The 27,758-nt window shown below is 41.8% G+C and overlaps 1 protein-coding gene across 1 annotated transcript in view; it reads right to left on the minus strand.

Moving 5' to 3' along the window:
* Window positions 1–27,758, minus strand: part of KIF1B (kinesin family member 1B) — a 199,732-nt gene that overhangs the window by 15,823 nt on the left and 156,151 nt on the right. The window contains 16 exon segments of the mRNA XM_043993853.1: window positions 306–377; window positions 1,353–1,592; window positions 4,975–5,040; window positions 5,042–5,119; window positions 6,698–6,720; window positions 6,723–6,757; window positions 9,092–9,149; window positions 9,152–9,224; window positions 10,769–10,883; window positions 17,026–17,048; window positions 17,050–17,132; window positions 19,667–19,751; window positions 20,725–20,791; window positions 23,056–23,164; window positions 25,417–25,472; window positions 26,308–26,426. Coding sequence (XP_043849788.1) covers window positions 306–377; window positions 1,353–1,592; window positions 4,975–5,040; window positions 5,042–5,119; window positions 6,698–6,720; window positions 6,723–6,757; window positions 9,092–9,149; window positions 9,152–9,224; window positions 10,769–10,883; window positions 17,026–17,048; window positions 17,050–17,132; window positions 19,667–19,751; window positions 20,725–20,791; window positions 23,056–23,164; window positions 25,417–25,472; window positions 26,308–26,426 — 1,302 coding nt within the window.

A 27,758-nucleotide genomic window follows, 5' to 3' on the forward strand; every position in this document is an offset into this window, starting at 1 on the left:
ATCTCTACACCACTCTATAGGAGGTGCTTGTGAAGTGAGTAAGCCTTTTCAGCTTCTTTTTGTGGAAGGCTGACAAATACTTCTGTCCACCAAGGAGATAGGGTACACCTTTTCCCAAGTCCCTCACTGATGTCTCTATTGTGTGTTTAGGAATCAAAGCTCCTGGACTAAAATGCAGGAATAAATACAAGGAGCAGATTTCTTGATTGATCTCACTAATTAGGGAGACAGAAAGGTAAGGTGAGCTGGAGAAAAAAGTCATTATTGTCTTAATATGATGACTGAGAGTTAAGCAATTTACTCACCTTACAGTCGCTGATGCTACTGTGCACCTGGTTAAATTCTCGGTTGAAAGTATGGGTGAGAAGTTGCAGGCACTGAAGAAGAGAAACAAAACAAAACTCAGAAGATCCCCAGACACATAACAAGAAACACGAAAAGTAGAAATTATTGAAGCCCACAGTGGAATTCATAAATAGCCAGAATAATTAGTTACCAATTTACTAACATTACAGGAAGAGAAACACCTGACACAACCCTCCACCTTGGCCATGGACTAGGAGAAGGTACTAAAAGTGTCCATGCTCCTGGAATGCCTCACTGGTCCCAGCAATGCCCCGCTCTCCCTCCCAGGCCCAAGTCAGACATCCTCCAATCATCCATGAAGCCTTCATGTGGACATGTGTCCCTGGTCAGAAACCCTCTTTCCTTTACTTCCCTCATGCCCAGCCTGTTCTGCCCTTGTGTTATTTTGTATTGTGTGTGTGTGTGGGGGTGGGTGGGGTTTTTTGTGGGGCAATGGGAGTTAAGTGACTTGCCCAGGGTCACACAGCTAGTAAGCGTCAAGTGTCTGAGGCCGGATTTGAACTCAGGTCCTCTTGAATCCAAGGTCCAGAGCTCTATCCACTAGCACCACCTAGCTGCCCCTTGCCCTTATGTTATTGTGCAGGCTCACATGTTGGTCTATGTGTTGTGCTTGCCCTGCCAGACCACCAACTCCATGTGGCACTTTTCTGTCTGTCTCTCAGTGCCTTGCAGAGTACACTAAACACAGCAGGTATTTAATGAATGGGGAACAAACACAGCGAGAAGAAATCCACAGGGAACTAGAACAATCCAGAACCATCGACACTAAATAATCAGTTACACTTAAGCAGTTCCTAGGATCCCCTATTTTGCACAAAATGGAGCATACAGACTCACAGGCTCTATAACAAGATTATCTGAGGAAAACATTTAGGAAGGAGAAGCCAATAAACCAACTGTTAGGAGTAAAAAGAGCAGCTCCCGTGATAGAGCACTCCTTCCTAGTTCCCAACAAGGTCAGTTCACAAGTCTGACTGAGCTGGTACCTTGGTAGCCAGCTCTTTCTCCCGATCCACCAGACTCTCGATGTCAGCTGAGTCGTAGCCACTGCTCTCACTTGGTGTGACTGCACTCTCCAAGGTGGTGGTGGAGATCTGAGAAGAGATGCTGGTGGAGGTGCTCAGAGTGCCACTGCTGAGGCTGGGAGACAGTGAATCACTCAGAGACTTGGGGATGCTGTCACCAAGCTTCTCACGGAGCAGCAGGAAGTGGCGAGTCTTCTCTACCTAAAAACATTCACACAAATGTCAACGACTGGGAATGCAGAGAGACAAGAAACATAGTATAGCCTTTTATGATCTAAAACTTAAGACTGACTACCAATTTGGATAGAGTGGACATAAAGCAACCAGAGATAAATGGAAGAATATTCATGATTTTCCCCTTCTGGATTACTGCCTTGCATGGTGAAGGGGCTTGTGCAGGTCAATGAAACTATGACCTATGCCATGCAAGGATACCCAAGATGGACAAGTCATAGTAGAGAGTTATGATAAAAGGTGATCCACTGGAGAAGAAAATGGCAAATCACTCTAGTATCTTTGCCAAGAAAACCCCATGGACAGAGTGATATCTGTTCAAAACCAAGGCACACCATTCAACATCACAGTAATACAAGTCTATGCTCCAACCACTGATGCCTAAAAGGGCACAAATCACTCAGTCTATGAAGACCTACAATTTCTTCTAGAAATCAAGTCATAAAAAGATGTCACGTTTACCATAGGGTACAGAAATGCTAAGTAGGAAATCCAAAGATAATTGGAATAACGGGGAAGTTTGGCCTTGGAGTACAAAATGAAGCAGGCCAGAGACTAATAGAGCTTTGTCAAGACAACTTGCTGGTCATAGCAAACACTCTTTTCCCACAACCCAAAGGTGATTCTACACATGGACAGCACCAGATGGCCAATATAGAAATCAGATTTATTATATACTTTACAGCCAAAGATGGAGAAACTCTATATAGTCAGTTAAAATATGACCTAGAGCTGACTGTGGATCAAATCATGAGCATCGTACTGCAAAATTTAGACTTAAATTGAAGTAGGGGGGCAGCTAGGTGGCTCAGTGGATAGAGCACCGGCCCTGGAGTCAGGAGTACCTGAGTTCAAATCTGGCCTCAGACACTTAACACTTAAGTAGGTGTGTGACCCTGGGCAAGTCACTTAACCCCAATTGCCTCACTAAATAAAAAAAATTAATTAATTAAAAAAAAATTGAAGTAGGGAAAACCATTAGACCCTGAGATATACATCCTTTATGAATATGAAGTGGATGGTGACGAATAGAATTAAGGATAGATTTGGATGGAGGTGCTTGAAGATCTATGGACAGAGGTTTGTCTGTACAGCAGACACTGCCCGCCCCCCCCCCCAAAAAAGAGCAAGAAAGCAAAATGGCTGCTTCATGAGGCTTTACAAAGAGCTGAAGAAAGAATGAAAGGGAAAGGAGAAAAGGAAAGATACATTCAACTGAAAGCAAAATCCCATAGAATAGCAAGAAAACATAAGGTTTTCTTACATGAGCAATACCAAGAAATAGAAGACGACAATAGTATAGAAAAGACAAAGGATATCTTCAAGAATATTAGAGACATCAAGGGAATATTTCATGCAAAAACGGGCATGATAAAAGACAAAAGTGGGAGGGACTTAAGAGAAGCAGAAGAGATTAAGAGGTGGCAGCAAGAATAAACAGAACTATAAAAGAAAGATGAAGGTGTAGTTACTGATTGAGAGCCCAGACATCCCCTGGAGAAGGAAGTCAAGTGGGCCTTAGGAAGTATTGCTAATCATAAGGCTAATGGAGGTGATGGAACTCCAGCTGAGCTATTTAAAATCCTAAAAGTGATGCTGGTAAGGTGCTGCATTCAATATGCCTGCAAATTTGGAAAACTCAACAGTGGTCACTGGATTGGAAAAGATCAATTTACATCCCAATCCTAAAGAAGGCCAATGTCAAAGAATGTTCAAATTACCCAACAATTGCACTCATTTCACTTGTCAGCACAGTTATGCTTAAGATTCTGCAACCTAGGCTTCAGCAGTATATGAACCAAGAATAACCAGAAGTGCAGGCTGGTTTTTCAAGAGGCAGAGGAACCAGAGACCATATTGCCATCAGGTTTATGGAGAAAGCAAGGGAGTTCCAGAAAAACATCTACTTCTGCTTCATTGACTACACTAAAGCCTTTGACTGTGTGGATCACAATAAAATGTGGCAAGTCCTCAAAGAGAAGGGAGTACCAGAACATCTTACTTGTCTTCTGAGGAACCTGTATATGAGCCAAGAAGCAACAGTTAGAACCTAACATGGAACCAAAATGATTGGTTTAAGATTGGAAAAGGCATATGACAAGGCTGACTATTGTCACCTAATTTATTTAACTTATATGCTGAATACATCATGCAAAATGGCAGGCTGGAGGGTTCAAAAGCTGGAATTAAGGTGGCTGAGAGAAACATCAACAATCTCAGATATGCAGACAATACCACTGAGACAGCAGAAAGTGGAAAAAAAATTAAGAGGCATCTTGAAGAGGGTGTAAAAGATGGCTTGAAGCTTAACATAAAAAAAAAAACCCAAACTAAGATCTTGACAACTGATCCCATCACTTCCTGGCACACAGAGAGAGAAGAAATGGAAGCAGTGCCAGATTTTATATTCTTGGGCTCAAAGATCACTGCAAACAGTGACTGCAGCCATGAAATTAAAAGACACCTGCTCCTTAGAAGGAAAGATGTCAAATCTGGACAGCCAACTAAAGAGCAGAGACATCACCTTGCCAAAGGTCCATATACTCAAAGTTATGGTTTTTCCAAAAGGAGAGCCGTGTGCCACAGAACCAATGTTTTTGAATCATGATGCCAGCCAGAAAAGACTTTTGAGAATCCCTTGGACAGCAAGGTGAACAAATCAGTCAATATTTAAAGAAATTAATTTAGACTACTTATTGGAAAGGCAAATACCAAAACTAAAGCTGAAATTTTTTTTAAGGATGTTTCTTTTAAACCATGTTGAGTTTCTCTGCTTTCTAATCCAATATCCTTTTCCAATATAATTTTATTGATCAATTGATTACACTCAGATTTTTTGTTTGGTTTTTTGTGGGGCAATGGGGGTTAAGTGACTTGCCCAGGGTCACACAGCTAGTAAGTGTCAAGTGTCTGAGGCCAGATTTGAACTCAGGTCCTCCTGAATCCAGGGCTGGTGCTTTATCTGCTGTGCCACCTAGCTGCTCCCGAAGCTGAAATTTTTTGACCATATGCTGAGAAGACAAGACTCATTGGAAAAGGCCCTGATGTTGGGAAAGATTGAAGGCAAAAAGAGAAGAGGATAGCAGAAGATGAGATGGATGGTGTCATGGAAGAAATGAACATGAGTTTGGAGAGACTGTAGGAGACAGTGCAAGGTAGTATGGCCTGGTGCGCTATAGTCCATGAGGTCACAGTCAGACATGACAACAACAAATTCATGACTTCTTTATAATGTGAGATGATGGGTGTAAGGGAGTTCTCACTTCTTAAGCTGCTCTTCTGTGATCTCTCTTTGAAAATAGGATTCTCTGAAAGTCCTGATATCAAAGGGACTCTAATCCTATTATACCTCATGTAGAAGCTCTAGCTTCTCCAGTTCCCACTGATGCTCAAGAATAAGGCTGTCTCCTCTGGGTTCGCCAGCCTGCTAGGTCTCTTCTCCCCGGACATATGTCCACAGATGTGTCCAAAACTTTTTCTCCTCCTTTGCATACCTAAAATGAGAGAAAACAGAAAAATTTACATCTTTACTTTTTAGTATCTTCCCTAGTCCATGGAAACATTAACGATCCACTAACTCACCAATCTGTGCTCCAAACCTGATGATTTCCTAAGACTTGGAGCTTTACAAATTCTATTCTCCTACCACCCCACCCCACCCCCCAGCAAAAAAAAAAAAGGAAAAGAAAATCCTGGTTTTTTTATTTCAAATTTTTATTCTCATAGAGATTACTTAGCCCCTAGTGGGTTGTGAAAAAGCAGACCCACTAGAGAACGCTGGTGGAACTGTGAATTGGTTCAGGCCACCTTGGGAAGTAATTTGGAGTTATATTCCTAATATATCCTTTGCCCAGAAATTCCACTGTCAGGCCAAGGAGGAAATGGCAAAAAGAACTAACACATCGAATACTCATGCTTTGCAGAACTTTTTGAAGTAGCAAAGAAGTGGAAACAAGTGGATGCCCACCTGACTAGGGGATGGCAGAATAACTTGTGCTACACAAAGGTAATAGAACATGGCTGTGCAATGAGGAATGCTATAAGGAAGAGAGAAATATGGAATGAACTTCTATGAACTGATTCAAAGTGAAGCAAAAAGAAGCAGGGAAAGGATACACAGTGACTGTGATAATGTTAATGGAAGAGCCAGAACAACAAAAGAACTCATTGAAATTGACTACTAGGAAACTGTAATGACCAAGGCTCCCCAAAGAAGGGAGAGGAGAGGAGCCTCCTCAGATTTCTTTGCAGAAGTTGCCGACTCAGTATGTGAAGTACTGCATATATTGTCAGATTTTTTTGATATATAGGTTGAGTGTTTTCTTTACCTCTTTTTAATTCTTGTTATAAGAGATTGCTCTCCTGGAAGAGAGTAGATACAGAAAAGTCTCAATACAATGGAGACTAAAAAACCCTACAAACCTATTCAGTATTGTTATAAAGACTTAATTTCAAATCAAAGGCTGCTTCTTTTCTGCACAAACCAAGCATATGAAACTCTGGTTTTTCTTTAAACATGTTTCCTAAGAGGGGACAATCTACTAGGGATTGAAAAGTTCTCATTCAACGAAGCCCTTCTTGCACTCTCTGATTACTATTTATAGAGATTGTGAAGGTTTCCTTCAGTCCAAGGGGCTGGTGATAACAGGGATGGGAGCAGTCAACTTATACCAAAATATAGCTTGATAAACGTTAAAAAGACACTTTAGTCTTTCTAATGGTCCTGATTCTTTTTGGTTTTGTGATACCTCAATTATCTCCAGAGGAGTCCAAGTTTTCAAAGCAAGTTTATTTTAATTCACTTTTAATTTCTAAGATATGCAGCATTCTACCTATCAGCTGTCTGGATAATTTTCAAAATTGTATTGCAGCCTAAGAAAACAAAAAGGAAACTCGCCATCACCCTCATAGAGAAGATCCATTATAACAAAATACAATTTTTATTTATGAAAATTTTTACTTTTGTACCATTTGGACATTTTCTAGCTTTCTGAAACATTACAACTCACCCACAATGTATGTTGGCACTTATGAGTAAGTACACCACCACACACGAAATAGTAGCTGCTTACCAGACTGCCTGTGTCTGCCATTTGCATAAACTGAGTTCATAAATTCCAGTTACACGGTTTCTGTTTAAAGAGAAAACAAACCAAAACAATCCCATCAATTTTCATAACAGAAATATGAAAAAAAATCCATTTCTTTTTCACACAAGATGTCAGTTCACCTCTGTAAAGATCACCATCCATTTCAAAGATAATGAACACCTTAGAAATAATAATGATGTTTGCATAGAATTTTAAGATATACAAAGTATTTTACCCAACAACCATTTGAAGTAAATAGTTTGAGTATTGTTATCTCTATTTCACAGATGAGAAAATGAAGCACAGAGTGGTCCAATGTCATGTCTACAACTGTGCTGGAGTCTTACATTTTACAAGGAAACCAGAGAGCTTGACTTTGAATCCTGTGCAATGTACTAGAATGTATTACCAAGAGAGTGTGAACATTTTAAAAAGAAGGTGATGAGGGCAGCCAGGTGGCATAGTAGATAGAGCACCGGCCCTGGATTCAGGTGGACCTGAGTTCAAATCCGGCCTCAGACACTTAACACTTACTAGCTGTGTGACCCTGGGCAAGTCACTTAACCCCAACTGCCTCACAAAAAAATTAAAAATTTAAAAAAGTTTTTAAAAAAAGGTGATGGTCACAAACTGCTACATGAAATCATTTATTAAAATGCTTTCTTGTGCAAAGTACTGGGGCAACAAATAGAAAAGGAAGTAGTCCCCACCCTCAAGGCGCTTTCCTGCATTAGACTGTGAACTCCTGAAGGCAGGCACTTTCTTTTGCCTCTTTTGTATCCTCAGTGCTTAGCACAGTTCCTGGAACACAGTAAGTGCTTAATATATGTTTACTGACAGAATGACATTCAAATGGGGAGACAATGACCATAGGAAGTTACCAAGTGTGAGTCAGGAAAGTCTGATGGTCACTAGGGTGCAGCAGCAAAGTAGATGGTAGTGCATTTTCTGCCATATATTTCCATTAATAGACCCTTAACCTGTTTCTGACGGTAAACCATTTAATGATGGTGAAGATTCTGAAGTGGAAAGAACTTTCTTTCCATGACTGCAGTAGCTGTGGCTGCTGAGGAGGCAGGGCTATAGCACCTGCAGAAGCAGTTGAAAGGTCCATTTTCACAAATGATCCTCCTTGGACAATGCTTCAGGGCTGGGCTGGAAACAGGGTCAATAGTCTGGCTGCCACTGGTATTTCTGGGCCTCTTAGGCTCAGAGTCCTGGGCTGTGTCCATCAGTCTTCTAAGGACCACCATTTTTAGAGAGTCTATGAGTATTAAAATATCACTATTGGTATAGTAGTGTGAGAGCTTTCTCTGCCAACCAATGAGTTACAAAGTCATAGAATTTAAGAGCTGGACTGACCTCAGAAGACATCGAGTCCAACACCTAACTAAAAAAGAATCCACTCAAGAACATACTGGACAAATGTCTGCCCAGTTTTTGTATGCAGATTTTCTAGGGAGGTTTCTCCTGCTACTACCTGAGACAGCCCATTCCTCTTTGGGAAGTTTGCCCTTATTTCAGGCCTAACATTTGCCTCCACAACTTCTGCCCATTTCCTTCTGGTTCTGCCTTCGTGGCCCAAGAACAAGAAGTCTAATCTCTCTTGAAGACAGCCAGAATCTCTTCCTGAATCTTTCTTCTCCAGGCTAAATACTCTTAGTTTTTTTAACTGATCCTTATTTGGAAGAACCAGGGTCCTTTCACTGTGCTGGCTGTCCTCTTCAGAATGCTCTCCAGCTATCAGTGTCCAATTATACTGGTGGCACCCAGAAATACAGACTCCTCTAAATGTGTATCATCTCCTTATTCCTGGTATGCTGTATATCTTTTAATAAAGAATAAGATTACATTAGCTTTCTTGCCTGTCATATCACAATACTGATTCATATTAAACTTACAGTCAGCTCACTAAAACCACCAGTTCTTTTTCAGATAAATTGGTATCTACTTCTCTCCCATAACGTACTTATTAAGTTGATTCTCTATACCTATGTGTAAGACTTTTCTTTTATCTCTAAGACTCTTTACTGACACTCTTCTACTGTCACTGAAAAAAAAAGGGGGGCTGTTAGGACAATTTTTGTATTTTTTTTGTTTGTTTCATGGTACACTACAGTAAAAAAAAAAACTGGCCTTTGAACTTGTGAGAAACCTCTCCACATTTAGCGAGGTCAATTTTTAAATGGAAGTATGCATGTAAATCTGGTTTTCCAAAAGCTACTTAGAAATTATTGTACTAATTTACCAATGATAAAAGCGAACTATCTAGCACTAGCCTTGCAATACCATATTAAGGGAAATATTAGAATGGAATGGAATTCAAGTTCATTATTGCAAGAAAAATTTGGGCTGGACTATGCATAAAAAACTTACGAGTCTGGGGACTTTGAGTAGCCACTCCCAAACAAGCTGCGAAGAGAACGTGGTGGGAGATCTTGGCATCTCTTGAATAGAAGACCATACAAACATCCTTAGTGATCACAGCTGGTTGAATGCAATGGTCAAGCTGGAAGCGGACAAAACATGCTAAGGAGTGAAATACAGGCATGCTACATACAATTAATTAGTGGGGCCTAAGAACAATAGAGGAAAGTTGTATTGAGAGAAATTTTAACCTTATGAGGCAAAAGAAGATATACAATGATTCTTCAAACATATGGTTAAATTCTATGTGGTATGTCTCCCCTAGACTGTACTGAGCTCCTTGTAGTTTTTCCCTTTCTACTCCAGCACTTAGCTCAGTATGCTGGGCCCACCACAGTAGGAGCATAACACATGCTTGTTGACTTGAATACTAAGCAATGTTCCAGGTAGCACATCAGGACAGATATAACCTCAGGGGACTAGGCATTAAACTTTGGGCCTAGCTACAGTATCACAAGCTGCCATTGCGTTCAATTAAGCAACATGTATTATGAGACTCACGCATTAACCTTTCTTTCTTTCTTTTCTTTTCTTTTCTATATTTTTCTTTTTTAAAAGATTTCAAATGCATTTTATTACATTAATAATGCCACATTACAGTTGATTAACAGACAACCTTTACTTCGTATGTTAATTTGGGAACAATCCAGAATAGACGCCAGCTTTGATGAAAGGAATTTCTCCTTTACTGGCTCCTCCAATCTTTTGGGACAACTCTGCCTACAGGGGGACAGGTTTCCATTCGATTCCAATCTGGGTGCCGCATATGCCCAAATGGCAAGACAGAAAGGTGGCTCCACTTAGCAATATTGGGGTGCCATACTTATCATGAAAATGGCAGCCTGGTCCTGGTGGGTTCTGCCTTTCAATGGTTTGCTGAAAACTACGAATCGAAAAGCAGCTCAAGGGCCCTCCTAATCAGAGGGAACATCGCCAAAAGAGCAAGAAGAAACCACAGGGGACTCAGGTGTCGACAGCACGCCAAGCTTTTTGCTTCGTCTTTGCAAGAAGTCAAAAGAAAGATATTTCATGGTTTTTTTAAAGCGTTACACCTTTCAAATGAGTTATTGTTTTCAAATTATTTTCAGGCTGCTTCCATAGAGGAACTAGTTTGCTGCCAAGTACAGGCTCAGTCCACACATTCTAAGAACAACAGTGGTGAGATCATTAGGATGCTAAAGTTTAAACTATAATAAAAGTCCTGTCCTTTTGGCTAACTAAAGACATATATGTGGTTTTATCCGTGTCTGGGGCTCCTGGCTATACCCATGCAAATGGACAAGTGACCTGCTGCTTATGATTGTAGAGAATTATCCCAGGACTGAAGAGGTGGAGCAACATGTCACACCGCTAATATAGGTCACAGAGACAAGACTGGAAGCCAGGTCTTTCTGACTCCTAGGACCTCACACTTCCCTCAATCTCCTACACCCAGAGCAGTCATAGCAGAATGCAACCAGATAGAGCTTTAAAATGTGGTGGGAAAGTAAAGGCATGAGTCCACCACCCTGCACTTCTCTCAGCATGTTCTGCTCTCCGGATGCAGCATATTCCCACTCTCAGGTGTGAATACAACTCCAGGAACTCAGTTCTAACTGTAAACAGAAAAGGTCAAGACCCTCTCACCTCTAGGTAAGCTGACAGAGTCATGTAGATCTTCTCTCCGTAGGGTGTCACTCTGTTCAGGAGGAGAGAGTTATGCAGAGAGCTGTCCCACACAGCCTCAAACCGATAGAAAGTCCTGAAGTAAAACACAAAGCAGTAGTGTGACCCAATGGAGTCTATGAGTACTCAGGACCCCGAAGCATCATTATCAAAGAACATACTGTGCACCTACAAGGATGTGATATTATGACATGCCCCAGGGAAATGTCCCCTAAAACCTTCAGTTTATTATTTAGGTAAGGGTTCTTCAAACACATCAGAGCATGGCCCTAATCCCCAGCAATGCTGAGGAGCAAAAGGTACATCCAGATCAGCATTAAGACCCATGAAACTATTATCTTGGTCTGTAATCAGCCCATCTTCCTCCTATGAGAGAGACAGACAGATCAGGGAAGTCAACAGGAAATGCTAAAAACGGGGGTGGGGAGTGGGAGTGAGGGGTGAGGGGGTGTAGGGAGCACAGAAAAAAGAATACATGAGCAGCCCTATCAGCCATTAACAGAAATACTCAATTTGTAAGCTCTTGTCTTTGCATCTCTAGGGAACCAACTAATATTCAATCCAGTTCTCTTGGGCCTCAGAAAAGTCAGAAGAAGGGTCTCTATTCAATGGCCTTTCCAATCACAACCATATTTTGGAGGGTTGGTACAGATGGGCAATATAATTTAAGTACAGGAAATTCTTTTTCAAGAGGCATCATGGGATACTAGATAGAGAGTAGGACTCAATGTTAGGCCAGATTGAGACCAAGTCCTGCCTCTGACATATACTGGATGTATAACCCTGGGCAAGCAATTTAACCCTTTCAGTGTCCTAGGACTACAACTACAGAACAAATAGGGATCTGCATGTGAATCATACAATAAAGGAAATTCTTCTCTAGTAGGTCCCCACACCAACAAAACTATTAGAGTTAGGTAAAAAAAAGATATTTTTTAACACTCATTTATATATAAGGGTATAGCTACTCTTTGCTAGTAAAACTAGAGAAAGAGCACATTATTTGTAATCTGCCAAATAATTCACTCTGAAATGCAATTCTTTTATTTGGTAGTGAGGCCATTGGGGTTAAGTGACTTCCTCAGGGTCACACAGCTAGCAAGTGTCAAGTGTCTGAGGCCAGATTTGAACTCAGGTCCTCTTAAATCCAGGGTTGGTGCTTTATCCACTGCCACCTAGCTGCCCTACTTTCCCCCCTCTTTTTCAATATAATAGAAACTCACTCTCTCATTCTCTTCCCCATTCCCACGGGGGAAAATGATGGTCTTTACCAACCTCTCAGTAAGGACTTGGAAAGAGGAGTTTGTGTCGAGAGCTTCTCGGGGCTGTGGAAAGGAGTCCTTTGCTCTCACACACTTGGACACAAATGTTTAGCTTCAAGTCCTGCCCAAATTTCACTTGTAGCATTTTACTCAATATTATTGCCATGCCAGTACTAGCCCTCAATGTCATCCTCTATTTCTTGAGTTGCTAAAGTTTAAGTCTCAGAGAAGGAATCTGATTCAGGACTCAAGAATAAGGTTCCCGCAACGGGTTTCCACAAAGGTAAACTGTTGTATCCTTCTAGAGAATTCCTTCATATTCCTCCCTGACTTAGGAAAACAAAACTGAAGAAACCTTTGCCAGGCCTTCTGAGGCAATAATCCCTGGCACTGCTAGCTAACTCTCGAAACACCTTTGTCCCCTTTAAACATGAGTGCCAAGGAGGCCTTTAGACTCCTCACAGCAGTGTGGTAGTGCCTGTTGACTGAATTTTATAATTGCAGCTTCATTTAAAATTCTTTATGGACCATTGGCAACACACTCTGTCTTTCTCTTGGAGAAGCAGGGCAATGAAAATGCATGAAAAGACAACACAAAAGGGGGAAAGGGATAAGAGTACAGGAAACAGCAATGAGAGAGAGAGAGAGACAGAGACAGAGACAAAGCCTAACAAAGGGAAACCAAAGTCTCTCTTAAATAAGCTTTTCACCCAATTAGCCATTGTTTCAGGCCAAATTCTGCTCTTTCACATGATTCAGGATAACTCAAATTTAATGAAAGTTTCAGTTGTCCCCAAGAAATTCAGGATACACGCGTTCTCTTTTATTTCCTGTATTTCACAGCAGAGAATATCGCTCCAATGAATTCACATTGCAAATGTTTGTATTACTATCAGAAACTGGCTACATTGTTTCCGATATGTCCAGTTTGGTGATGTTTAGTGTTACCAGGTGGGTTACATGTTTTTGGCTTTTTTATGATGTTTTTTTTTTTTTTTTTTTTGGTGAAGCAATTGGGGTTAAGTGACTTGCCCAGAGTCACACAGCTAGGGTCAAGGGTCTGAGGTCACATTTGAACTCAGGTCCTCCTGACTCCAGGGCCAGTGCTCTATCCACTGCGCCACCTAGCTGCCACTCCAGGTGGGTTACATGATTCCAGATTAGCGAGGCAAAAACTTCCAGTTCACACAAAAAACTACTACTTGGCATTCTATAATTCAGGCATCAGTATACAGAAGAGTAGGATAAACACACAAAGAACTGTGCAAGCTTTGTGGATGCATCTTAATGATGATTTAAAATGTTCTTTCCAAGCAAGTTCTTTTTGTTACACTTCCTCTAGGGTAAGTGTTTTCAGGCATGTTAAAAGACCCGAGTGCAAGTGCTATATGCCTCAGAGAAGGTCCTTTTCTCTTGGAGAGATCCTATGAACTCAAAGGCAAAATGAGGGATTGGGGCCCACATGCCTCTTCCCTCTCTAATCAGTGGTAGGCATTTTTTCTAGCAGGTTAAATTAAGCAGGACTGCTGGAGGAGGAGGGGAAGAAGGGAGAAGGGAGAGGAAGGCAAGAGGAAAAGGGGAACAACAAAAAATGTTTTAGAGAGAGCTTACAAGGGTTCTCCTGAAGATATTTTTAATCACGCCAGTGTTGGGAAAACACCTGGCCTCCCAGGGAAAGCAACACCCCTCTTCCCTTGAGTTTGCAGGTTAGGCTCTCTGACTTTATAGGCACAGCTGGCAGGCTTACTCTAAACTGAGAGCATATAAGAGGGTACATCCAACTACTCACCTATGCCAAAGGTTGAACAGGAGACAAGCCAATAATTTTTTTTTTAAATTGAGGCAATTGGGGTTAAGTGACTTGCCCAGGGTCACACAGCTAGTAAATGTTAAGCGTCTGAGGTCGGATTTGAACTCAGGTCTTCCTGACTCCAGGGCTGGTGCTCTCTCCACTGCGCCACCTAGCTGCCCCTGACAAGCCAATTATTTACCTATTACTAAGCACCTGGCAATTTAAGCAATGGGGACTTGGGCTCCCTCAGAACAAAGATATGGAAAGTTTCCAATATGACATAAGACTGCCAGACTAGACTCTGCTATAAGACAAATAAGAAAGGACAATGTGACCCACAACTTAAAGTTACTGAACAATCAATAACATTTATGAAGCGGTCTACTATGTGCCAGGCACTGTGCCTAAGCCCTGGGGATTCAAAAAGAGGCAAAAGACAGTCCCTGCCCTCACATAGCACACAATCTAATGAACAAAAAACAACAAACCTCTCTAGCTTTTGGCTTAGATAAAGTAAGAAAATCAAAGAAAGAGGGAGGCATTATGAACTAGGCTAAAACAAGACTGAGAACAATTTGTGTTTTAAATATAAAGAATGGGAAGCAGTTCGAAATCTACTCAGAAATTTCCCATTGTGTAATTAAGAGCAAGATAGCTTAAAGAGAGGAGGAAATAAAAAGGGGCCAAGTTTAGCATAAGGAAAAAACAGTAAATCATCCACATGCTGAACTGTGTTCATGATTCACAGAATTCCAGTGGAGAAAGAGAATGTTACCTCATATATGAAAAAGAGCAACAGATACTGTATCTTAAGGCATGAGCTGAGAGGTTTGCAAAGGGGAAAAGCACTAGGAGCTAAAAGTACAATTGTGACACTAGAAGGCAGAGCATTCTGCTCAAAAAGAAGACCTTATGTGCATAAGAAGCAAACAAAAAATACCTAGGCATATCCTTATCAAGAAAGAGCCTGCAAAAACATAGAAAAAGCTCTCATTAGTGTAGCCAAAAACAAGATAAGAAAGCAGAAAAGTAAAAACAAAAAAGAAAAAAAATCTGCTGATAAAAAAAAGAGAAAATAATTAGAAAACAACTCAGCTAAGAGAATTCCCCAGAGCTACCAGATCAGATGTGGAACCCATGCTTGGTTTAAGGACTCCTGACCCAGAGTGGCCTCTCCTCATCCCCACCCACCCCCAGTCCTCTTCGGAGCTGCCTGAGTCCTACAGAAGGTGAAGATGAGGATTCTAGGGAGGTAAGGGATCTGATCTGTAATGTTACATAAGAAAGACAACTATGGGACTGGGCAGAAGGGAATGCTTAGGTCCTGATGATGTCAATCCATTCTCTGTATCCACAAACCCCCTCTAAAAATACACATTAGCTGACTTGGGACCCTGAGTAAATGCAGACTAGGTGGATTTGATAAAGCCCTTCTTGCCGACTGTAGCTTTCTCATGGCCTGCCAAGATGGCTGCCCCACTGGATCTTGTTAAGGCTCTCCAGACACTAACAGGCCCCTTGAACTCCACCAGCACTTCAAGTTTCTTTCTATATGCATTTTGTTGGGCACCATTGTATTCCCAGAGACAACGTGATGAATGCCGGATGAATGAATACCAGTTATTGGCAGTGGAGGCCAGCCTACAGACAGGGATGTCAGCTCCTCTTGGCTGCTTACCAGCCTGGGTGTTCTGGGTAGGCTCAAAGTCAGCTTCTGCCTCCTCTTGCCCTTCAAATGCAATAGTCCTGGGTCTTTCATTCCCTCTATCTCCTAAGGCATCTGTGAATAGACTAATCTCATCTTTGATAAATGTCAAAATCGATATAAAAAAGATATTTAAGTGGAAGGGGTCTTAGAATACAGAAAGAGGCAGCACCCTCCCCAATCACACCTATATGAGCATGTTAAAGGAAATAATCTAAAAGAAATTCACAAGGGCTCATTTGTTTTCTTTCTTTCTTTCTTTCTTTCTTTCTTCCTTCCTTCCTTCCTTCCTTTCTTTTAGGCAGGACAATGAGGGTTAAGTGACTTGCCCAGGGTCACACAGCTAGTCAGTGTCAAGTGTCTGAGGCCAGATTTGAACTCATGTCCTCCTGACTCTCCAGGGCTGGTGCTCTATCCACTACACCACCTAACTGCCCACAGCTCATTTGTTTTCAGCACATTTTCAGGAATAAACAAACAGGGGGAAGTTAAGTTATTTATGCAGAAACCAATAGTAAGGCCCAGATTAGAACACCTAGACTCTGCTATTTCTCACCAGAGAGGAGAGGAAGAAGTTCTGTCTTCCCCACAATAAACACTGATTCTTTCCTAGGCAAAGAGAGGCCCTTCTATTAAACTGAGACCCAGGAAAACCCCTTGAAATTCCTCCCAGTCTGAGAGAGGGAAAGAAGATGGCCACTTAATCAAGACATTTACAATGACCAACATTACTGGAAAACTAAATTCAAAAGACTTTAAAAACAAAACCAAAAAGAATTTAGGTCTTTAGATAAATCATGCTAGGTCAAAGAGATTTGTGTGTACCTTCACCACTGTGAATCAAGAAAAAGAGGAAGACAATGAGCAGAATCTGCCCATTTCCTCCAAGCAGCAGCAGCAGTCAGCTGCTGACATGGCTACCGAAAAGAGGCTTCATTAAACACTGAAGGGGTGGAAAGAGCTGGGGGTTGGGGGCTGTGTCTCTGTTGGAACACTGCCATTAAGAGCACCTCAATTCCGATAGCCTGTGTATCATGCTGAGGATTTTCCCCTCTCTCTTCTTCCCTATTCTCTTTATTTTTATTTTTTTATTTATTTTGCGGGGCAATGAAGGTTCAGTGACTTGCCCAGGGTCACACAGCTAATGTGTGTCAAGTGTTTGAGGTTGGATTTGAACTCAAGTCCTCCTGAATCCAGGGCTGGTGCTCTATCCACTGCTCCACCTAGCTGTCTTCTATTCTCTTATTTTTTAAAAATTATTTTTCCCAGCTATATGTTGAGCACGACTATAAACACATCCACACACAGAGGTTTATTTTGCGATAGCATGAGACATCTGAAAACAGAATGAAGTAAATCAGAGGCCCTGCCCCAAGAACCTTTAGTGATGTGGGGAACACAGTGCACCCCCCATCAGTCCTCATCAAGGCTGATCAAAAGAGTGTCTTCAGGGCCCTACCTGCTGGAGTTGTGGGAAGACTTTCAGATACTTGGCAGAGATAATGTTCAGAGAGAGAATGGCGTCAACAGCAGCATCATCCACCTCTGCTTTGTTCCTGATTCGACCTGAGAAAAGGGCAGATGTGTTAAAAGTCAACTTCTTACATCACAAATTAGTAATTCAACTCAAATTCTAGTGCTTCAGGGCCAAGGAGGGATCATCAGCTTGACTGCTTCTCAGTGCTTGGGCCTCTGCTTTTCTCTCCACGTGCTTTTCCTTGGGGCCCTTGATCCTTCACTTTTCCCACCTGTGACTCCTTTCAGATTCCCCTCATGGGCTGGGAGAGATGATGAGTGTCTGAGTGCTGGCTCTGCTCCCTACCAGATGGGAACTTGGGGCTGGTCATTCCTCCTCTGAGCCCTCATTTCCTTATGTTTAGAATGGGCCTAGATCCCAGCTTCTTAAACTGTGGGTGAATAGGACCCATATGGGGTCATGTAATGTGAGAGCTGTGAAAAATGTGGCAGTAAATGTTTGATTTGTGTACTTATTTTATATACCTATTTACCTGGGGTCATGTAAAACTTTCTTGGCGAAAAGGCGGTTAGGAATGGAAAAAGTTAAAGCCCTGGGCCTGTTCATCTCTAAGTCTTTCCAGCTCTAATATTCTATGACCTTCCACTCAAAAGCACTTCTAACTACACACAGGAAAAACTCTATGTAATATGGCCTATCTTTAGGGCAAACTCATGTCCCAAGACAAACTCATCATCTTCAACAGGCCAGGCTCTCCTTTCCTATGTCCTTCAGTGGTAACCAATCTCCTCTGCTGAATCTAGACTTTAAAATTTCAAAAATCATCACTAAATCTTTCCATTTAAATCTCCCATATGAAGTCAGTCACAACATTCTCTCATTTTTTCTCTAAAATAGCTTACATTAATTCTCTTCTCCCCTCACCCCCTTTTCTTTTTTACCCTTCTGTCATCTACATTTAAATCAATCAATGAATTAAGCATTAAAGCTTATGGCAGTCACTTGAGGATAAACAGTCAAGAGAGAAAACCAATTCTGTTCTCAGGAGCTTATACTTGAATGTAGAGAAATACATCCTATAAGTATTTTAGAATAAACACGAAATAAATAAAAGGTTGGTAGGGAAGAGTGGGTTACTAGCAGTTGGGCGAGATGGTGCTGAACTGCTTCTTTGTTTTGTTTTGTTTTGTTTTTTGGTTGGGCAATGAGGGTTAAGTGACTTGCCCAAGGTCACACAGCTAGTAAGTGTCAAGCATCTGAGGCTGGATTTGAACTCAGGTTCTCCTGAATCCAGGGCCAGTGCTCTATCCACTGTGCCACCTAGCTGCCCCTTTGAACTGCTTCTTGAAGGAAGCGAGAGATTCTCTTCATCAGACATGAGGAGTGAGTGCTCTGTGTGGGAAACGATCACCTCATTCTGGGACTATTGAAATAGGATCCTGAATGGGAATTCCTCTTACCCTGCCCCTCAAGTTATTTCCCCCTAAATGCCCATGTACAATGTTCATATTCCTCCTCTATTCAAGAGCCTTTACTCCCCTCAACCCTCATCCCATTTCCCTCCATGATAACAGCCAAATCCCAAAGCTTGGCATAAATACAATCTGGTCCTCGACAACTACCTAACCACTCAGATGAAATGTCACCTTCCCTGTTCCCTTAGATGTTAGCAATCTCTCCCTCCTTGAATTTTCTGGTGTTTGCTTACCTACGTACATGTCACATCCCCTGAGCAGATGGCAAGAACTTTATGTGGGTGACCTCAGGGCCTAGCATGATCTAAAGCACACAGTAGGTGCTTAAGTATTGGATTGAACTGGATTCATGATTGAGGCGCACGGCTAACTATACCCACAACACTCTTCCTGACTGCTCCAGTTCACACTAATCTGTACTTTTCCTAAATTTCTATAAGACTTCTGTACACTAGTTACTAGGACACTTACTCAATGACTTAGCTAATTAAATAATGAACTGGTAGGTCAATTAACAGATACTCATTGTCTACTCTGTGCACCACAGTGAGGTTATGCTATATTGGAGACAGAAAATTTAGAGAAGAGAAGGTCCCTGTCCTCATAGATTACAACTAAGACAGCAATAATATACAGCATTCCATGATAAGCACATTGGACAGCTAAAAAGCAAAGGGCTGTGTGAGGTTAGGAGGGAAAGGCTGTTGACCAGCAACAAAAGGAGCTAACCTCCTTCAGGAGGTAGTGGTTGGGTTGTGATGAGTTGTGATCCAACAGGTAAAGAGGGGAGAGGGAAGAAATTTCAGGCACAGACAATACCCTGAGGGAGGGCATGGAGGAGTGAGAGCACAAAGTATGTACATCTCTGTTTTCCTACCAATCTCGTGAGCTTTCCTAACTCCCGCACCCCTGGAATAGAGTGCTTTTACACAGTAGGTAATTAATACTTAATGTGTTGGAATCAATGAATGATTACTGTGACAGTAACAGGAAGGAAAGAGGAAAAGTAATTTCAGACCCAAGGCTCCTGTGCGATGTCTCTGCATAAATCCATCCTCCCTGGTTCAGACTTCACCAAGGTCTAGGAAGTGCAGCAAAAAAAGTCTCTTTGGTGACCCTTGTTCTTCTCCCTCTACGGGTGCACTTACCCACCACCAGCTCTCGAACATCCTTCCAGTGGAGCTCACTGCCTTTCTCGTGGATCATGGTCACTGTGATCCTACGCTGGATGCCCTGGGAGGAAAGCAGAGTTGTGGGTCGGGGGCCTGCCCCTCTCTTGCCTGAACCGGCGATCGACTGGGATGGGGCTGCTGTCTGAGCCAGGTGCAAACAGGTATAAATGAGACACCAGCTGGCAAACAGACCCATTCTAAGTGAGTTTCCTGCCTCACAGAATGGGCCTGAGGGCATCCTCATAGGAAAAGTCTAGTTGTGGATCACAGGAGCCGCTCGACCTGGGCAATATTCATTCCCACTTCTTCCTCCATGGATGTAATCTGGACTGCAAGCACACATGACAACGTGAAAGCTGCACAAACTATGTTAAGTAACTAGGTGTGCTTGTGGGAACTGTAGCTGCTTGATATATTATTAAAATACAACATATCTAAGTGTGGTGAACACTTTAACAGTCCTATGTAAAGGTGTAACCTTTTTTTGAGACTTGGTTTCTCTATCTCTTTAGGCTGTGAGTACAGTAGGCATGACTTCAACACTGATCAGCACTGAAGCTTTAGCCTGTTCTGTTTTCCCATGAGGACCAGCTCATCCTTCCTTAGGCAGAATGGTGATCCTTACTACGAGGGGGCTCATCATACTGGCACCAGATATAATGAGCACAGCAGACTGCCTTTAGCCTTACTGCTGCTCAGAACTTCTGAATTGTCCACCCAACCAACCTCAGGCTCAACAGCAGCAAGGGCTATAGGGTCGTATCCACCAGACCCACAGATTCTTATTAGCAAATTTCTTCAAAATTATCTTGAAAATAACAAGGATGTATAGCAAAGTATCAAGAGGAAACATTCAAAATCAAATTTATGGGGGGAAAAAAGGTCACAGGAATCCTATTTTTAACCCCCCCTCCCCATTCCCTATAAAGAGATAAAAATGTGTCATGAAGGGGAGAGGAAACATGAGACAAATACAATTCTTTTACTCAACAATTTCTAGGCTTTCTCCCATGCCCCTTCTCCTTTCTTAGTACCTGGTGAAGCAGAAATGTCCCTTGACAGGGAAGGCCTGCAGTGTGATCAACCACAGCTGGAATATACCTGTATAAACAATGGCACAAGAAGGTGGAGTTAAAGAGGATCTCTAATCGAGTTAAACAAACCCAACCTTGTCAAGGCCTTACTGATTACTCCAACATATAAACAAAAAGGCATAGAATCTCAGGGTTGAAAAGTATCTCAGGTCATTTAATCCAACCCATACCTGAAAAAGAATTCCCTCTATAACACTCTCAACAAGTGGCCACCTAGTATTTCCTTGAAGACTTGCAGGGAGGGTGATGCTGGTGCCTCCTGGGTCGGCCCACTTCACAAGAGGCTAGCTTGAAAGCTTTTCCTAATGCCAAGGCAACATGTGCCTCCAAACTTCCATACATTATTCCTAGTTCTACTTCTGGGACGAGCAGAAGAAATTCCATCCCCCGTCCACATAAGGGAAGAAGGCTACCCTTCTGCCTCGCAAGTTTCCTTTTCTACGAGCTAACCAGCCCCTGTTCCTTTCCGTGCCCCTCCAGCTATCATTTCTTCTTCTTCCCATTGCCCTACCAGACCATGCTTTTATGGCATGTGAGGACAGTCATCATCTTGGCTGCCCTCCCCATGGACACTTTGCAGTTTGCCAATGACCTTCCTCAAACATGGCGGCCAGAAGACTACAATACTCTGGGTGTGGTCTGACCCGGGAAGAAGACAAGAGATTATTACACATCCCTCATAATTACACGAGATTTCTCTTCATGCAGCCCAAGTTGGCATTAGCTTTTTGTCTGATGTAGCTCACTGGTGACTCAAACTGAGCTTAGAGTTTACTACCATTCCCAGGTCATTTAGTAGTTGTAGACATTTTCCATCTCTCCCTGGTCTTGCACTTAGGAAGTAGATGTTTTGAATCCAAGTATAAGACTTTACATATGTCCCATGAAGTTTCATCTTATTGAATTCAGCCCCAAATGGTGGGCTCTAAATCTCTTGGAGTCTTGTTGCCTCCTGAACTCTTGACAGCATTTGTCTACACTGGTTTTAGAATTCAGGGGAGAGTTATTTGTTTTGTTGCTTAAATGAACGCACCCTTTCCCAAGAATGTAAACAATAACAGTTATCACAGATTTGCCTCTTATGTGAACCTCATCATCAGATTCTCCCAATCTAGACTGAAATGCAATTGGGAAATACTTAACAAATGAACAAAAACCCTCCAGAATGTAAAGTGTGGTTTTAGAAGTCAATATGTGCCAGCAGGATCTTTAGATGAGGTAACCCTATTTCTATCTGAAATAGAAGCCATTGCCTTAATGTATTAGGGGCTCAAAAAGGTTAAGAAACACAAAAGTACAGGGTCTGATTTAATTTACAATTCCCCTTTGATGTTTGCAATGGCATTAGAGTGCTATCCTCTGTGTGACAGACCGATTAGTTTGCAGAGACATTTAAGATACAGCTTTATTCAAAATTCACACTCATCACTGCTCCCAGAGCGGTATGGTCACTTGGGTTTGTCTTCCTGACCCAGGGAGGACCCTATCCTTTAGAAACTCTCTGAAATTCCTGATAACTTTCTGTGGAATAATCTATTTCTTTGCTTCTGATGAAACCCACCTAGTGGGTGGAGAGTAGGACAAGATGGCTACCTTCCCAGGACTGTCGCTCTAGAACCAGAAGAGGCTTAGACACCCTGGAGTCCACACTCCATTTTACAGACAAGGTCATCGAGGCTGAGAAAGGTGAAGGGACTTGTCCAGAGTCACACAGACAGTAACATCTAAGGTGAAACGTGAAGCCAGGTCTTTCTGGCTCCAAGTCCAAGGTCCTAACCACTGTGCCATGCTGCCTCTCAGGTCAGTTCCATCAATCCCCTCTGCCAACTGATAACAATGAAAGAAGCTAGGGCACCTGCCTGACTGCTGAGACAATGCTGAAATAACTAGTTCAGCCGTTAACTGTAGATGACAGGAATTCACAAAGCTGAACCTAACAAACAAGGTTACACAGGATAATGGTAACAATAACAATGGTCACCATTTCTATACAGCTTATTACCAGGCACTATACTAAGGGCTTTACAAATATTAACTCATGTGATCTTTACCTCAGCCCTGGGAGGGAGGTGCTATTATTAGCCTCATTTTGAGGAAACTGAGGCAGACAAGGGTGAAATGACTTGCCAGGGTCACACAGCTTCCTGACTCCAAGCCTGGCACTCTGTGCACTGTGGCGCCCCCTAGCTGCCTTATAGATCACATAGTATGGTTCTTTGTTCCTAAGCCCCTTTTTTTCACCGAAAAAAAACCGTATTAAGATAGACTTACTCTCCCGTAGGTTCCAGTTCACTGATCTCAAACCAAACAAGAAGGTCATATTTGCTCATACTCTGGCCCAAGCTGGTTTTGCTCATAGTGTTCAACTTTGTTGCTGGCACTTTATGCAGAAAAAAATGAGAAAACATCAAAGTTTTGCTTGCTCAAAGCCCCCTAGAGGAATGTATGTTATTCAAATAGCAGTCTTTGACACTTAGGTCACTAAGTTCAGGGAAGTGATTTAGGGATAGGAGACTAGAAGGGAGAAGCCAGAGAATATAAAGAAACAATAGAATTTTTCATTCTTAATCTAGAGAATGAGGAAAATGTGCAAATGGTAGGTAGAATACTATGTTTGTGGTACGTATCTTGATTCCTTACATAGTCTTGTCCCAAAAGAAGGGCCAATGACACAGAACAGTGCAGTTTGCATGTTTGAATCAGATCTAGACATCACAGGATGAAAGTGACTCAAACTGGGTTAAATTCTTAGATGTCTTTGTGGGAAACAAAATCTTTTCTACCATTTGCTTCAAAAGCATCTTTATGAGACCAAGAGTACAGCAAAGAACCAAATACTCTGGAGCAGGGGTTGGTAAAGTATGACCAAAGGGCCTTCCACCTGTTTTTGTAGGACCCAAAAGCTAAAAATGGTTTTTACATTTCAAAAATACAATTTTACTTTAAAATTAAGAGAAAAATTTCTTAGCTGATGAGCTGTACAAAAAGAGGAGAGAGCCAAATTGGGCCATGAGTAGTAGTTTGCTGACCCCTGCTATAAAGAACCATATTTTATGGTTCACAAAGCACCAATTACAATAAAGTTCCTGTTTTTGTATGTTTCTGAAAAAAATGATTCAAGTTTGAAATTTCCATTTATACAAAGATCTCTCCTAATCTATGTGTAGTCTTTACCTCCAAATACAAGATTCTGAGATTTATTGGATATATCTACTTCAGATTTAAATTTCATACCTCAACTAACTCTGAAATATTTCAATGAATAAATTACCCAGAATCCTATTTTTTTGCTAAGAATTTCAATTCCCCCAAAGCTAAAATTTTGAAACACTATCTTACAAATAAACTTGCACCAAAGAGACCATAGTATACTCTTAGAAATGGGAAGAGCCTAAGTGGGCCATCCTTCCAACCTTTCCAGTTTACATATGAGAAAACTTGGTCCAGAAAAGTGAAATGACTTCCTCAAGGTCATGTGGGTAGAATGTGACAGAGAAAATCAAACCAAGACCTTTGACTTCAAATTCTTCTAGAAGGCCATGGAGGAATTCTACTCCTACTCATAAACATTTGTGCCCTCACCAAACTCAGCTTCTTTGAGCTGGTGGTGCTAAGCAAGAATGAAATAGAACTCTTAACTCACAGTTCTCTCTGTCATCAGGAAAAAATAAAATAAAACAAGAAAAACTTCTTCTACATACGGAACTCTGAAATGAAAACTGTCCTGAAGTGTACAGCTCCTGGTGTCTAAGAAACCCAGCAGCCTCTCCTTCTGTGACCACAAGCCACCAAGAGGCTTTCCAAGACCTTTCTGAGAGCCCAGTTTTAGGATTTGATGACTGTGCGCTAAATTTACAGCATCTGAAGAGGACAGAAAAGCCTGTACTTCATCCACAGAAACCCAGTGTCTTAGGACAGGTTCTACATCTAAGGTGGAAATGGTTTAGCCACTAACCATCTCTTTTAGGCAACCTCTCGTTCTGGTAGTCAGGGACAGGCAGAGAGAGAAAAGGCGGGAACGGGTCAGCCTCATCCTGGAAGCTGGCGACGGCAGAAGATGCAAGGGCATTGGCATGCTCAGAAAATACATCCAGCACATGAACATTCATATAGCCAGACATGAGATAGCAAATCAGTTCAATCTTTCTCTCATGGTCTGGCGAGATGATGAAAAACCAGGGTACAGAGAATGAGGAAGGAAAACAAAGTGGGTTAGGAATTAGGGGGATAGACAGCATGGGAAAAGGAAGAAAAGAAAAAGAAAAACAGATAATTGAACATGCAGAATAACTTCAGTTATGAATCACCTCAATGCTAAAAACATGCAGGGAACTGCAGCAGGGGTGGGGAAATGGACAGTCATAAGGAGGAGAGCTAGGTGGATTACCAAGATCTGACAAAGGCTTATGAAGCAAATAAGAGTGGTTCAGCTGGGTGATAGCACTTGACTGCGGCATAAAGCCTTATCCCTTCCCACTTATTGTTCTGGTTCAGAGGCTGAAGAGATAGCTGCTTTCTCCAGAAAGTTTAAAGTGAGGTTAATTTAGAAGAGTGGAAATCAGAATGTGTTATCCCCTTAAAGCTATTCACAATGATGGACACATTTATACACACAGGTGATCAAATTCTCACCTGGTTTGGAGAGTGGCATGGGTGGAGGGAAGAATCGACGGGATGGTTGAGGAGGACTGTAAAGAAAAGAAGCCAGTCAGATCCCCTACAAACTGAGAATGCACTTGGGGACTTAGACCACCACCATCTTCATCTCTCTCTCTCTTTTTTTTTTTTTAAAGTGAGGCAATTGGGGTTAAGTGGGTTGCCCAGGGTCACACAGCTAGTAAGTGTTAAGTGTCTGAGGCCGGATTTGAACTCAGGTCCTCCTGAATCCAGGGCCGGTGCTCTATCCACATCTTCATCTCTCTTTAAGCAAATTTTTTGAGTTTTCATCTCAGTATTGTAGATGCCAGTCCTCATTTGCTCTAGGTTGAAATGCTAACTAAAATACTTTTAGCCAATTCTCATTTATGTCTTGGTTAAAAATGAATAGTGAGAATTTTCTAGTTAATTTTGTCTTGATTAAAGCATTGTTCTGTTGTCGTCACCATCATCATCATCATTCTATCACATACCAGTTCCTATGGAATTTTTCCCCTTATCCTCTGGTTTAAAGTCCCAAGGGGAAAAAATGTATTCAGTATTATGTCTTGGAGGGATTATGCTTCAGGGGATCATTTACATAGATTTTCCATTTTTTCCCTGTCTAACTTTTGACTAATCTGAAGCATAGCAAGTGGCCCATCTCTGGCAAAGCCCCTTTCTACAAAACCATCTGAGCCGACCTTAAAGTATACACAGAAAGTGGGCTTTTGGGAAAGCTTCTGTACAGCTAGTAATGTCAGTGAATATAAAGGAAACATAGTGGGGTTAGGATAATATCTGTCCTAAAGCCCTATAAGGGTCTCATTTTTTCCTGAGAAGAAAACAACTAAAAAAAAAAATCCTCTTGACTCATTTGGTCCAAACCTGTGAAGCTCCTGTCCCTGAACATGAAGAGGGTGTTGCTGGTAATGCCCAAAAACCTCAAATACTATAGGCTTGGTCTTGATGTAATCCACAAAGGATTCAGTTACTTCCACTGCAATCTAGCAAAGGAAAGGAAAAAAAAAACCAGAAGTGAGAGAAGTGAAAAGACTAACAAAAAGGGCTTTTTCTTAACTGAGATTTGAATCCAAAATCTTAGTTCAATATCCATGCAAGCACAGTACCAAGTACCTCCACAAAAATGTTCCAGTCTCTCTTCTAGACTTCTTTATGTGTGTGAGTGCGTGGTAGGATTTACATTATATACATGGTCCACTTACCTTCCTCCTGTTACAAATGAGGGTGAGCCAGAGAGCTGAAGTAAATTGCTAAAGGACATAGTTGGGTAGTTAAAATTCCAGGACTAGAACTCAGGCTTTGATGGCCAGTCTAGTGCTTGCCTCCCACTGAGAGGTCTTGGAAGCAGCATTTGAGGTGTGGCACCCCTTGGTGTTCAACTTTACCTCTTTACTACTTTCCTTACACACTTCTTCCTAACCCCTCTCCACCAACAAAAGAACCACTTTAAAACTCAGCTTCGTCGGCTGTGTTCTGCTCAACAAGCTCTCCCAGATGGGCCTGGGACAGGTGGCCCAGGTGATATGGCTGCTAGGTGACTGAGTCACTGGAGAGGAGCTCCAAAGGGGCATTCCCACTAGTTTGAGTTTGTTACTACTCTAGTTAGTCAGATAACAGAGTGCAGCCAGGTGCTGCCCAGTCTCAGGGTTAGTTAGCATATCATCGGGAAATAGAACTCTGAATTCTAGTCAAACATAAAAAGCACAAAAGACCTAAGGTTTGCTAGAACTTTTTAAAAAAAAATAATGCTGAGTACTTTTATTTTTATTGTTTGGTGAGGCAATTGGGTTAAGTGACTTGCCTAGGGTCACACAGCTAGTTAAGTATCTGAGCCATATTTGAACTCAGTTCTCCTGACTCCAGGGCTGTCTCTATCCACTGAGCCACCTAGCTGCCCCTTAGAATCTTTTTATAATGTGTCAAGTTGATGCAGGAGGTTAAAGGCTCAGGACTTAACTGAGAATATGGTCACCACAATAACATGCTTTAGTTAACACACCCATATTTTTCTGGGAAGAAGAAAGCAATGGACAAAAGATGTAATAAGCCCAAACTCACGAAGAATTTCATTAGTGCCTGCTACCACTCATCATATAAACATATACATACTGTTGCTAAGGGGCCTAATTATATTTCCACAGAGACAGGCTTACTCTCAGCACGGAAGATGACCATCACCACATTAGGCAGCTCCATCTCTTGTCTCCTCTAGATGCTACTTCTCCTTTTAGCAGCACCACATCTTCCCTAAGTCTGGAAAGCTGAATGGAGACCATACCCAGTCTTAGCCAAACTCCAGAGAAATTAATGCAGAC

The sequence above is a fragment of the Dromiciops gliroides genome, chromosome 3 (assembly GCF_019393635.1).
Source record: "Dromiciops gliroides isolate mDroGli1 chromosome 3, mDroGli1.pri, whole genome shotgun sequence".
NCBI lineage: Eukaryota > Metazoa > Chordata > Mammalia > Microbiotheria > Microbiotheriidae > Dromiciops > Dromiciops gliroides.